At 44.2% G+C, this 13260-nt stretch overlaps 3 protein-coding genes across 5 annotated transcripts in view; 1 reads left to right on the forward strand and 2 right to left on the reverse strand.

Annotated features, from left to right (window-relative positions):
• The window catches only part of LOC118215831 (coatomer subunit beta), a 15154-nt gene extending 12862 nt beyond the window's left edge, over nucleotides 1–2292 (reverse strand). The window contains exons 1-3 of one of the 2 annotated variants that reach the window (XM_035396843.1): nucleotides 2210–2292; nucleotides 714–874; nucleotides 116–345 (exon numbers count right to left, since the gene is read on the reverse strand). In XM_035396843.1, coding sequence (XP_035252734.1) covers nucleotides 116–345; nucleotides 714–804 — 321 coding nt within the window. In that variant the 5' untranslated portion in view covers nucleotides 805–874; nucleotides 2210–2292. Of the gene's footprint in view, nucleotides 1–115; nucleotides 346–713; nucleotides 901–2209 lie in introns of those variants that run through there. The other variant, XM_035396842.1, reaches the window with a different exon arrangement.
• Nucleotides 2293–3048: 756 nt separating this feature from the next.
• psma1 (proteasome 20S subunit alpha 1) lies at nucleotides 3049–8881 on the reverse strand. Its single transcript, XM_035395392.1, has 10 exons — nucleotides 8766–8881; nucleotides 7649–7693; nucleotides 7321–7422; nucleotides 6713–6816; nucleotides 6504–6592; nucleotides 6131–6201; nucleotides 5542–5671; nucleotides 4801–4880; nucleotides 3866–3970; nucleotides 3049–3353 (listed from the first exon to the last, which is right to left on the reverse strand). Exons 1-10 carry the CDS (start codon nucleotides 8766–8768, stop codon nucleotides 3294–3296), a joined length of 789 nt encoding a protein of 262 aa, XP_035251283.1. The 5' UTR covers nucleotides 8769–8881; the 3' UTR covers nucleotides 3049–3293.
• A 603-nt stretch (nucleotides 8882–9484) lies between these two features.
• The window catches only part of LOC118215024 (cGMP-inhibited 3',5'-cyclic phosphodiesterase B-like), a 53697-nt gene continuing 49921 nt past the window's right edge, over nucleotides 9485–13260 (forward strand). The window contains exon 1 of one of the 2 annotated variants that reach the window (XM_035395390.1): nucleotides 9485–10626. In XM_035395390.1, coding sequence (XP_035251281.1) covers nucleotides 9739–10626 — 888 coding nt within the window. In that variant the 5' untranslated portion in view covers nucleotides 9485–9738. The remainder of the gene's footprint in view (nucleotides 10627–13260) is intronic. The other variant, XM_035395391.1, reaches the window with a different exon arrangement.

A 13260-nucleotide genomic window follows, 5' to 3' on the forward strand; every position in this document is an offset into this window, starting at 1 on the left:
TGCACGTACTTTTTTCCATCTACCCGCCACCTTGGCAGATAAGCCAAAACGTACATTTTGGACCCTGCTCGCAATATAATAATAATAATAATAATAATACGAGTAATAAGGAGACCTTTCTGTAGGCGTCGCACACCAGGATCATCTCCTGCAGCAGTTTGCCGTCAGGCGTCGTCTTGGGGACGATCTCCCAGAAGACCAGCAGCAGCTTCTTGATGGTGTGGTCCTGCAGGGGCAGGACGAAGCGGATGATGGTCATCAGGAGGCCCGGAAGCTTCTCCCCGTTCAGGATCATGATGATCACCTTCTTCAGAGCCTCCGTCTTCGCCTTGACCTCCCCCTTCTCTGCATTGAAGGAACCAGGGAGGAAACAGCGCGGAGTTACAGGAATGTCAGTCTCACCTTCAGAATCCGGACAATTACTCTTCTTCGATAATATTCCATGTGACCATTGTTCTTGCCGCCATTTCTGTCCCTGTCTGTCTGTCTCCCTCTCTGCCCCCCTTTCTCTCTCCCCCTCCCTCACTCTCTGTCACCCCCACCCCCCTCTCCATTCATCCCCCTCCTCTCCACCCCCCCCCCCCTTTCTGTCTATCTCTCTTTTTCTCTCTGTCTCTCTCTCGTCTGGAAAGTTAAAGCCACAGAATTGGGAGATAGGTTTCCCGCAGCCTGACTAATTCCACCAGGTTTTGGCCAGCATCACACACACTCACCCAGATCAGCCTTCAGGCTGATTTCTGACGGGGGTTCTGAGTCCGTGGGAACGTTGATGAGGGTGTAACACACATTTTCAGCGGCCGTCATTGTGCTGCCGGACCTCCAGTCAGCATCCAACCCGGAAGATTCCCGAAGATTCCTGAAGATTCCCAAAGATTCCCTAAGATTCCCAAAGATTCCCTAAGAACTTCCAAAATGCAGAGAGTTTGGAACAATCATTGTTTACTCAATCAGTCAAACAGCTGGATGCCCCCCCCACGCCCCATGTCCCATGTTTCAAAATCACCTTGGTGACAGAGTAGCAATTCTGCTGGAAGACGGCAAGTACAAAATGGAATGCTGTGTGGGAAATTTTATGGGCTCAAGGCAGAATTTCAGAATGTCCTTGTTCTCAAAAGATGAAAATATTCACGGGATCCCCCCTGTCCTTTATTCATTAGTAATTAAAAAGAGGAACAAATTCACTGTTTTTGGAGTCAACTGCATTCTCCATTTTATTATTTCAAAACATGAAATACGTTTATTACTGTTCAACAGCCTAGCCAGATTCATCGGGTCGAACTATCCCCCGATATCAAGCCGGCTTGTACAATTTCCAGCGATGACCTTCCCCGTTTCCTGGGGTGTTGAATTATTAATACGTGTATCTTGAAACTTATTGAGAGAAATGCATTCATTCATTAGGTTTCGAGGCAGAAGTTGATCTAGGTTAATTCATAACTCTTCTTTCCAACGGGAAAGGGCAATAACGTCATCCAGTTTAACAAACAATCAGTGCATCAGTTAATCATCATAACAGATAATATTCGCAAACACATCTTTTTTTAAAAAAAGACTCCCGACTATTTCAGGCTGTCAGCATGCACGCTGACAGGCTGTGCCACGGTGCCGGGTGGACAGGCTGGGCGGAAGCCACGTAGCCAACTGCAGAGTTGGCAGGTGATCCGCTCATGGAAGTCATTCACTCCGATACAGTTGTAATGAAATCGAATGGTAGTGAAACGTCAGCCAGATACATACGCTAACCCTGGTACAGTAGCTTTCCATTGATAAACAGCCAGACCGCTGCTGTAGCCCAAGTCAGATAACCCACTGACCGCCGTTAGCTATATTAATATTCAGCAAAAGCAAGCTAACCTATCATCAACATCAAAGATTCGGCCTTTTCGAAGGGGCTTAGCTATCAGCATTATGCGACAACATACCGAATAATTTAATAATATTTACATTCAGTAACGCCACGTTATTTTTTTCTTAAAATGATAAATCGCTACACACGGACCCTGAGAGATGCTGTACTTACACGACGTTGTAGCCCTACACTTCTTTCTAACTTGTCCTTACCTTCAGATGATGCTAATGCTCGATACTGAGCTCTTGACAAGCTAGTTGTTAGCTAGCATCATTCAGCTACAGCAGGTAGCGAGCTAGACAACAGACTGAATAACTCAAAATTACAGGTGTAAAATATATTTGTGCGTTTCTTAATTACCCGTAGGCTTTTGCGATGTCTGCGCCTCGGCAATGCAGCTCGGCTCAGCCGCTTGGCAGTGACGTGGAACCATAGACCGTAAACTCCTCACTGTACCACAGCAATACTACAGCAAGCACGGAGGGACAAACGGCCCACGTTTCAGGATTTTCTACCGGCGCATTCGTGCATCTTGGCGTTGTCTAAATAGGTGATTCTCAGACTCGATACCAGAGTCCGCTGGTTTTTCAACCACAATTGCAATCCCAGAATTTCTACATGGTGTTCATTTTTCTTAATCAGGTGCTTTTTACAAATTTTAAAACAGTCCTGCTCAGGCTTGAGTTTTCAGTGAAAGACATTACAAAACATTCGATCACATCAAAATAATTTTGTTCTGAATATTGGAGACAGTTATAAATTGATCTACAATAAGTCATCACATATGATAATACATGTCAGTTGTTCTGGCTAAGAGCATCTGCTAAAGCCAATCAATGACTTGAATTGTACACTTGTGCACGACAAACTACCTTTCTGAAAAAGAATATTGGTTCATGTAATCGAAACGTTTAAAAACCCTTCTCAGATCCTTAAAAGCACCATGTTACATTACATTACATTATAGGCATTTAGCAGACGCTCTTATCCAGAGCGACGTACAACAAGTGCAAGTGCATGTTCAAGTACTCATTACTTTACACTGTGGCCAGTATATTACAGAAAACAGCACTTTCTCTTGCAGTTCAAACACAACACAGACAAGGTCTAAAGGACTCACTTCACTCTAAACACCCAAGCAAAACACACACACACACACACATGCACTTACACACACAAATGATACATTCTGTTTACAGTTTCAGGAGGAAAAGAAAGTTTATTGTCATTTTGGCTGTCATGGACACAAAACTTTTTTACAGATAGAAAAGCATACAGGCAGCTACCCTTTGTAGAAAAAAATTGAAATAAGTGGCTTGACTCAGGTATCCTTCTTGGTTTATTCATTGAACAGAGACAGTTTAGGACTGGTTCTGTCAGCTGATTGACAGGGGGCGTGGCCGAGGCCGACAGGGGGCGTGTCCAGGGGCAGACTGGGCTGGGCTCAGTGCTCCATTGGCTCGTCAGGTTTCTCAGCAGCCGGCTCCTCTGCAGGTGGCGCTACCTACCGCAGAGCAGGGAGAGATACGGGGTTACAGAGCCACCAAAACAGCAGCGACATGCCCACTGAGCACATTGCAGCGTTACTGACATCACAGGCATCTCCCCACACACGTACGCACGATTAGGAATCACGGTTAGTGCCATCTACCCATCCAGATAGTTTTGATGAGATTTGACAAGTTTTAAAGATATCTGCTGCAGCTAAACCTGAGAGCACTCAAAGTGCCAAAAATTCACAATCGAGAAACTCGACAGGAAAGACTCTTTTGCTCCGATCCAATTCATTTTTTAAAATCAGCCATTTTAAAAATCAGCTCCATTTCTTCTCTTGGTCTTGGCCATTTTTATTTAAAATGACAAATAAATCAAAAAGATATATAAACCACACAGATAAGATTCTATGGAGAGGTCAAGCAGTAAAAGGCATTACAAGGAGATGAGAAAAGGAAAATGAAATGTCCCCCCTAGCACCCAGATCAAATGCACTTCAAGAAAGAACCGAGGTTTCTGTACCTTCCTCTGGGCTCTCTCCTCCAGACCTTCGAGGAAGGGGGCGACGTCATCGTCGTCGTAGATGGTGAACTCCATGTCCTTGCCTACGATCCCGATGGACACGTTCTGAAAGAGACGGTGCGGTTACAGCTCCCGGTTGGGCGATGGGCGATGTATCGCAACGATAATCATCCAAATGCAACAATCGTCGTAGCCGCCATGTGGCACGTTACCTTTCCTTTCATCTATTTATTTTTAATTAAACTTCAAGCAGTTAGTAAACAACCAAACGAAACAGGCTGCGTGAAATGCGGAAATGAAGAAAAAAAAAAAACATAACCACTGTTATTTATTGGATGTTGATAAGACAGCCAATCAGTACCAAGGCTGCACAGCTTCCAAGTGATCACGTGATGTGTCTTTGTCAATCACATGGAGCAGTGAGGCCTAGCTGCTGATTGGCTAGCGATGTCTTATGGTCACCCAATAGATAAGTGGCGATGTTCTGTTTTGTTTTTTTCCCTCAGAAGCATTTCGCACGGCCTCTGAAGGGTGGTTGTTTACGAGTGCATAAGGCATGATCATAGAGAATAAAACGAAAAGAAAGGCAATACACCACACGGTGGATAGGACCGTTACAGCATTCAGTAAGTATCGTTGCAATACAGTACCCATCCCTAATCCCGTGCTTGCTGCACTGGCGACGTCCACCAGGTAGTTGCCAGTTATAGGGGCGACATAGCTCAGGAGGTAAGAGCGGTTGTCTGGCAGTCGGAGGATTGCCGGTTCGAGCCCACGCCCTGGGCTGAGCAAGACACCTAACCCCTAAATGCTCTGGTGAATGAGACGCATCAATTGTAAAGCGCTTTGGATAAAAGCGCTATATAAATGCAGTCCATTTACCATTTACCAGGTAGGTACGGCAGAGCCGCGTCCAGCTGTGTTAAACTCTTTACCTTCGTAGTGAGGTCCTGCTCGGCTGGGAGGGTCTCTCTCAAACCACGGAGGCCGTGCTGGACTAGGTCATTCAGGCTGCCTTTAGAGAAACAACAACAAAAAAGAGGAGTGTTTAGCAGGGCAATAAAAATTGGGAGCGACATTCAAGCCGTGGGTAAACTGCCATCTATGGCTGCCTGAAGGTGCTGATCAACCAATCATATCTCAACATCTCATGAATAATCACAGTATGCACTTTCACATTATTACAAAGCATTACTTTTTTATTTATTTTTTTTAAGAAAAAGTGGTAACTGTAAGTATAACTGAATTTCCAGCCCTGGGTGACCTTTATTCCCAGCATGTCCTTTATCTACTCAATTTGGTCACAGCGAGAGAGAACAGCCCGTGGCCTGTCAGCCAAACCACACGCGGCCCTACTGCCACTTTCACCCTGCAGATCCCCAGCAGAGCTGAGCAGGGCTGCACCAAACACCTGCATCGCACAGGCAGGCAGAATGCATTGGCCAGCAGGACCCACCCCACTGGCTGGAAAACACCAGCTAACAGCACCTAGTGCCCTCGAAAAAATTAAATTAGCCAATCCTAGAGCGAGGTACTTAACCTAAACTGTTCCAGTGAAAATATGCAGTTGATTGCATGTTTACACACAAAAAAACTTAAGGTTAAGGTAAGTGTCAGAGTTTATGATAAAATGTGTGAACATAAACATAAAAAGAAAACTTGAAGAGGGGCCTCACAATCGAGGAAGTCGTCCATTTTGCGCTCCAGGTAGGTGCGAGCAGACTGCGAGCGAGCTCCGATGGACATGGCCTTGCAGTCGAAGTAGTTGGCGGAGGGGCAGGTCTGGAAGATGTGAGGGCCCATGTCCTGGATGCACAGCACACATGCACTTTTCACCACGGTGGAGCAGACTGGCACGCAGCGACAATACAGAGCCACGGGACCTTAACTCTGCTTCTGGAGAGCCGCTTAGGCTGGGTTATTACTTTCAGTGTCAAAACAAGCAACCGATTCAGACCCAAGAAACCAGGCGAGGTCACGCTGGTTAGGTCAGGCACTTCAACTGGTCAGCTAAGTTCTCAGTAACAACGGCAAGGAGCAGATCCTATGGCTCTCCACATGCAGGGATGGAGACACCTGACAGAGTGGCATACATTAGTAAACCAACTACGTTAACGTAACTACGTTTGCCTTTTTTTTTTTTTTATTTAAAGAGAGAAAAAATACAGAGCTACTGCCGCACCCCCCTCCCCCCTTCTCTAGCATTAAGAGCAGCCAAGGTGCTATATGCATGTAGAACATGTACACCAATAAAACAGAACCTACGTCATAGCCAGCGATGAGCAGCCCAACTCCGTAGGGCCTTCTGCCATACCGCTGTGTAGGAATCTGGGTTTCTGGGACAGGAGTTAAGGAAGACTCAGCTGTTACACTCAAATACCTTCCCAATATGCCGTACACAACTCGACATAAAAACAGGAACTGCCAAGGTTAAGACTGCAGATGATTTTGAGAAACATTTCCTTGCTTTTCATAAACTGATTTGTCCTGCTTCACTGAAGCAGCGCTGCCTAAAACCACCACAGCCAGAGAGAGACATTAGTCAACTCCACCCAGTGGTGTTCGCATTGGTGTTCTCATTAGTAAAGGGTGGTGCTCCCAGTGTAAAAGGCCGGTGTTCTCATTGGTAAAAGGATACTGCTTCCGATCAGCGAGACGAGGCGGGACACAGGGAGGGGCCGATCAAACACAAACCTGGAGTCCAGACACTCCTGACGCATGAAGTTACTGCAGAGGAAAAAATAGGTGGGGGGGAGAGAGAGAGATAGATAGTGCTTATTGGGACTCCAATACAGTCCGTGAATCATATAAAAACACTTATGATGCACAATAGAGATTTATACTGACCACAGAAGCCTGGCATCAGCCGTGAGCCCAGCAATGGAGATTCCTATGTGGTTATCCACATGGAGGATCTTCTTCTGATGAGCAGCCAGCTCTGATTGAGCCCTCTAGAGTACGGGAGGAATCATGTCAAATTACTGTATTTATTTTGACTGTGATTTGATGCTGAGAGGGGAAGCTAGGTGTGTTGAGGTACAAGCAGACAACACTGTGCCAAATTACTGAGGGTTCTTATTCCAAACACGGATCAGAACTCCAAGACAAAAATATATATACAACCTGTAACTACAGAATTTAAGCAGGACTTATTTGCGTAGAAAACAAATGAGTACCTGACTGACATGCGAATTCATCAGAAACTATCGGTAAATTTCTCCCATAAACTACTAATTAGGCTGCATTGTCGGAGGGACTAACCCAGGGTTGATTGTGAAGAATATTGTGACAATTGTTGGCAAAATGCGCTACACTAATAAATTGCGATACTTGTAGTTGTGAGGCAGAGACATCTGCTAATCTCACAACTAGTCGAAGTTCACTAGAAGGATATTCACCCACAAAAAAAAAAACAACAACGATGAAATCTCACGGTATATTAAGGAGGACCGTACCTTGAGAGCCACGAGCACTGCGTGACTGCGGGACTTAAGTCCGACGGTGGCGGAACCCTGTTTCACTGCCTCCATAGCATACTCAATCTGATGAATACGCCCCTAAAACACAGGAACCAGGCCAAAATCAATTCATACTGCATACAGCCAAGCAAAAGTGCAACTGAAAAAAAGCAACCTCAAAGCCATTGGTAATTGATAAGTGTTCTCTTTCCTTTCAAAAGCTGTCACAATGAAGGGCATACAACCAAAGCATCGCATATAATTTTGTAACGTTACACATACAGGGAAAGCAACATTATCATGAAATACTTGAATGAAGACTTACCTGAGGACTCCAGACGGTGACGTCGTTATCATATTGGTTGCGAAACTAAAAAGAGACAAAATATAAATCGACACACAGCAGATCTATTGTCCAACGTGCACTTAACCTGTGGTTTAAACGGTTAAACTTACATAATTGTCCTGGTGCTGCATCATAGAAGGCAAATGAAAGAACTTATAACTGCTTATAACGCAGGCGACAACGTACTGAGCTGAACACCTAAAATGTGGTTTAGAATTTCTAATGAATAAATAATTGAGACATTTTTACAGACCATCTGCTGTCTTTAAGTTTCCTATGACGTCTCACATTTTGTCTCATTGGCTAGGTAACATTAGCTAGCTGCCTACATTAATGGGTGATAGCGATAACGGAGCTTAGGGCTTCATCGTGTGTGACTTTCCAACCTGCATTAGCCAGGTAGCTACATCCGCGAGTATGTATTACATTCATAATAAAAAACTATCACCAGTTCGCAAGCGAGGGACCTCAGAGTTCACCATCCGGATATGAAAGCGAAAGTACACGCAACATGCTAAATACAACGTTAGCTACATTGTCCATCTGGGCTAATTTAACATCTTACATAGCAATATATCTTCGTGTTTTGTCAGTTCAAGGATTTCGTTAGCAGTTTAACAGCTGGTGCTGTGGCTAACTAATGGAAATGAATAACAGTGCACAGGGCCCAGCATCCAGTCCGGCATCTAGCTAGCGATAAAATATGGTGCATCTTGCTAACGTTAGCTTGCTAGCTAATTCAATTTAAAAGCAAACTTTTTACTGGAAAAGAAAATGACCTAAGCAGATGATGGGGACGAAGACCGTTTTAGAAATAATACGTTTTTAAGCAAACTTACTTGCACATTTACCTTGTTTACTTCTATATCGAAAAGCTAATGTTAGCTAGCTAGCTAAACGCTTACTCATGGCCCCATTCCCCCATATTAGCGAGCCAGACAAATCTTAAGTTGCTGTTTCTCTTAATATGGCTGAAAACGTAATTATTGACGAACACATCCCATGCTAATATACGGCTGAAGTGTAAAAACCAAAACTGCACAATTGTGACAGCGAACATAAATGTAATTAATGCTGAAATCTCTTTCATTCTCACCATTTTCCTCCTGCTGTAATCTCTCCCTCCGAGATCAATGATTCTGCAGATCTTCTGCTTTTCCTAAAAATCTCCGCGCGCAGGGGAAAGCATTAGATCACAGAGCTACACTGCGAATGTGTGACCTGATAGAACTGCAAAGTTCCTTTGGATATTATCAAGTTGCCAACCTATCGGTATAGTAGTAGCTAATGTTTTTCTTTAAAAAACTGGTATGTTCTTTCCCATCTACGTCCTAAAGACCTTTGTATCAGGAAGGCCAATGTTTAGTGGAAATAAACCACGAAAATTAGCGGTTTATGATATAGATAGCCAGCCCATAGACAATTTTATCGAATCAAGTTAATTCCCTGAAGGCTACTTAATGTAACTTGGGCGACATGTCCCTAAAAGCTAGTCTATTCAACGGGTCATATGTGGTTTTACATTGTATTATATTGTCACTAAGCAGACTCTCCTATCCATAGCAACTGACAAAAAAAGTTTATTTGACTTTATTTACAGGCGTAAGTCTCCGCGGCTAATTTATTAATGGGGCAAAAGAGCGTCCTTGTTTTCGAGTAATCGATTTCAGAAGCAAATATACGCATTCCATGTAGTTTTCGTGGAATTAATTTAGAATATTAATAGTTAGCCGTGTGTAGCTATTGTTAAAGGAAGTAAATTCCCACAGTCCTGCACAGATTCAAGTCTCAAAACTGGAGTAGCGTGCGGCTTTCTGCTGGCTATACTGCAGCGCGCGCTCCGTGGATTGTTGCTCGTGGTTTTGCAGATTGTCACATCTAGGCGGCGACACAGAGTCCATCCTCGGAAAAAAACAACATTTCACCTCCTTTTCCTTTTACCCAAAATGCTCGAGTACGTTTCAGTGACCATGTCGCGCGTTTGCTGTCATGAAATAATACAAAAAATAGGCACGAAAAGAGGGGGGACGGGGACTTATCGCGGAATATAAGGATATACAGCTAAAACCATGGCTGTAACAGAAGAAGGAGATGTGTTGCACAGTAAAATCAGGCAGTACGATGGGATTGGCAGTGCAAACAGCTCAGAAACCTTCAGAAACGGCTATGTGAAAAGCTGCGTCACCCCTTTAAAACAAGACCACCAAGGGGGCTTCTTATTTAACATTTGTAGGTTTTGCAGTGTGGATTTAATAGGTTTGAGACGATTTCGGGCTTCGGCTCTATACGTCGGCGCGTTCGCAGTTTTTGCCGTTTCTCTGCTGATCTCCAGGAGCCTGCCAAGTGGACTTAGCTTTTTGGATCTGCGGACACTGCTGGGCTTTTCACAATCCATCAGCCCCCTGTTCAGCATAGGCTGTGCGTTCTTCTTTTTAACGTTTTACCTGCGGAGGAATAAGAGGGAAAGTTACTGGTGCTGGCTGTTGTCGCTGCCAGCGTCGTGCTACTTGGGGGACTTCTTCGTCTTGCTGTTTTTGCAATGGGGGGAAGACCATCACCAGATGCAGATGGTGGGCAGACTGCTGTTTGTCCTGGGCTGCGTGGGCTTGCTGACATTGGTCCCCACTTTGAAACTCAGACACAGTGTTGTGATCCTGGTTTTCGCCAGTTTGGTGTGGCTGGTTTCCTTCACGAGCCTTGGCTGTCTGCCCCCGTACGCGAGACCCCTTTTGGCTTGCGTGGCGGGGGTATCGGGCTGCCTCACGGGGCTCTGTTTCCATAATTATTACCCCGCAAGGGACACGCCGCACAGGATCCCTAACGCCGAGGAAAAGGTCCCTGTAATTAGACCTAGGAGAAGGTCCAGTTGTGTGTCTTTGGGAGAAACGTCAACCAGTTATTATGGCAGTTGTAAACTGCCCCGGAGACCCTCCCTACCATGCATTTCCCGAGAACAGGTAGGTTTTCAGGCACATAAATTACCGCTCTTTTTTATTCCATCAGTGTTAATACAAAAATAACAAAGATAGCACAAGTCTCTTCTTGGTGCACCACGAGCTGGATTTTTTCCCCTGAAAGTGTTTTGATGAATGAATGTAACGCCACGCTCTTTTAAATTGAAAGACCTTAGAATGTAAGTGTTTATACGCTTTCCATAATTCGTAAATTACGCACACTGGCATGTTCTGTTCTCGCACTCAAGAAACTTTATTCATTTGCTATAACTACTTATACGTTGTTATTTACTACAACACAGGACTACCCTACTGCTGAAAGTTACTATGTGGGATGCGCACAGCTAGGCCAAGTCCTGGAGGTGTAGTCTATCTGTAGTATCGCACTACTAAACCTGGGAGAAGCTCGGTGGGGTGTTTATGTCATACCGAACAAGTGACGTGCAAAGTGTGCTTTTTAACTTTTCATTAGGTCGACAGATATTTTGCCCAGGCGCAAAAAGGATGCTCAATTCGCTGTACCACCGTAGCATTTTCAAACAGCAGTTTTTTAGGCTAATATTTAGCCTACTACTTGTCCCATCTCCATACGTTTTGGTTTCTGCGGTTAAGAAATGAGGCGCTTCCCTCAGTTCAGTTGAGATAAAACTCAGTTTTATTCTTGGACAGAAACAAGGAGAAACAAACGTGACGACAAGAACAACATATCCACGTGTTTAGTTTTCTGGGCATATTATATAAGACGTACAGAAGTGATGCGCGGCCGAAATTGTAATCAAACTGACAGTTTTTTATTTGAGTCCAATTACCAGTGAAGAGAAATCATGTGGGACATGCGATTTGTAGACTCATGAACCAGCTGTTAAATTTACAATGAAACTGATGACATAGCGACGATGCAGTAATATAAACATTACATACCGTGGCCTGCAACTAGACATGCATTAGCGTATTTGATGCCGTATGAAATGTAGCCTAATGTTAATGATGACGGAAATATGACATCTAATTATTTATTATTTTAAAACCTTGTATACTCGTTTTATATTTTATTTGCATGAGGGAAAAAACAGCCCCAACGGGTTGTGTAAAAGCATTGCAATTATTTCCATCTAAATTTATTAAATCACATATTTCTGCTTCTCAAACCTTCAGCTTCTATACATACTTAAAGCCATCCCTTCCGCGGCGTCCCATTCCCAGTTTAGTGCACGCGCTGGACATTAATATTATTATGGGTAAAACCATAAATTGAAATCACTTTGATCCAGCTGACGTCAAAAGGTTATCACGCGCCTTATGGAGTGTCAAGGGAATGGCGCAGTGCGCATGCATACGCAAACCGACACTTTTTACAAACCGGTGGCACTGTAACATACCTGGGAGTATTATATAACAATCTTACAGTTTCGGGCATAATTAATTTAGCTGGTTCTTCAAGAGAAAGTTGGCCTGGATTTGAGTTTTGAGTTTGTATAATTAGGGCACGGACGTCACTATGATCTTGTGCCCCAGTTATGTTTCAAGTAAATCGTGTTTTTTTCCCCAAGTGGTGACATGTACTTTTAATTAGTATCTGATTAATTGTGCAATAAGTATCTTTTGTATTTTATATTTTTATATCGGTTTTCATTTTTATAATTTTGACATTAAAAAAAAAAAATCATGGTTCCACAGTACAGTAACAGGGTTACTCTCTGGCCCCAGTCACACAGTTAAACAGGGTTACTCTCCGCTCCCAGTCACACAGTTAAACAGGATTACTCTAGGGCCCCAGTCACACAGTTAAACAGGGTTACTCTCCGCTCCCAGTCACACAGTTAAACAGGGTTACTCTAGGGCCCCAGTCACACAGTTAAACAGGGTTACTCTCCGCTCCCAGTCACACAGTTAAACAGGGTTACTCTCCGCTCCCAGTCACACAGTTAAACAGGGTTACTCTAGGGCCCCAGTCACACAGTTAAACAGGGTTACTCGCCGCTCCCAGTCACACAGTTAAACATGGTTACTCTCCGCTCCCAGTCACACAGTTAAACAGGGTTACTCTCCGCTCCCAGTCACACAGTTAAACAGGATTACTCTCCGCTCCCAGTCACACAGTTAAACAGGATTACTCTCCGCTCCCAGTCACACAGTTAAACAGGGTTACTCTAGAGCACCCAGACGCTCGGTTAAATGGGGTTACTTCCTCTGCTTTGCCAAGCTTCTTTTGGTATTTGTGACCACGTAATTTCTGAACTTGATCGGCATCTTAGGGAGTACTGTAAATGGTAAAAAAAAAAAATCATGGTTCCACAGTACAGTAACAGGGTTACTCTCTGGCCCCAGTCACACAGTTAAACAGGGTTACTCTCCGCTCCCAGTCACACAGTTAAACAGGATTACTCTAGGGCCCCAGTCACACAGTTAAACAGGGTTACTCTCCGCTCCCAGTCACACAGTTAAACAGGGTTACTCTAGGGCCCCAGTCACACAGTTAAACAGGGTTACTCTCCGCTCCCAGTCACACAGTTAAACAGGGTTACTCTCCGCTCCCAGTCACACAGTTAAACAGGGTTACTCTAGGGCCCCAGTCACACAGTTAAACAGGGTTACTCGCCGCTCCCAGTCACACAGTTAAACATGGTTACTCTCCGC

The sequence above is a fragment of the Anguilla anguilla genome, chromosome 16 (genome assembly GCF_013347855.1).
Source record: "Anguilla anguilla isolate fAngAng1 chromosome 16, fAngAng1.pri, whole genome shotgun sequence".
NCBI classification, from domain to species: Eukaryota; Metazoa; Chordata; class Actinopteri; order Anguilliformes; family Anguillidae; genus Anguilla; species Anguilla anguilla.

Coding starts and splice junctions, on each gene's coding strand:
- psma1 (XM_035395392.1), bottom strand. Junction 6,593..6,712: donor GCTGATGCCAGGCTTCTGTG/GTCAGTATAAAT, acceptor TTTCCTCTGCAG/TAACTTCATGCGTCAGGAGT. Junction 3,354..3,865: donor AGGAGAGAGCCCAGAGGAAG/GTACAGAAACCT, acceptor GCTCTGCGGTAG/GTAGCGCCACCTGCAGAGGA.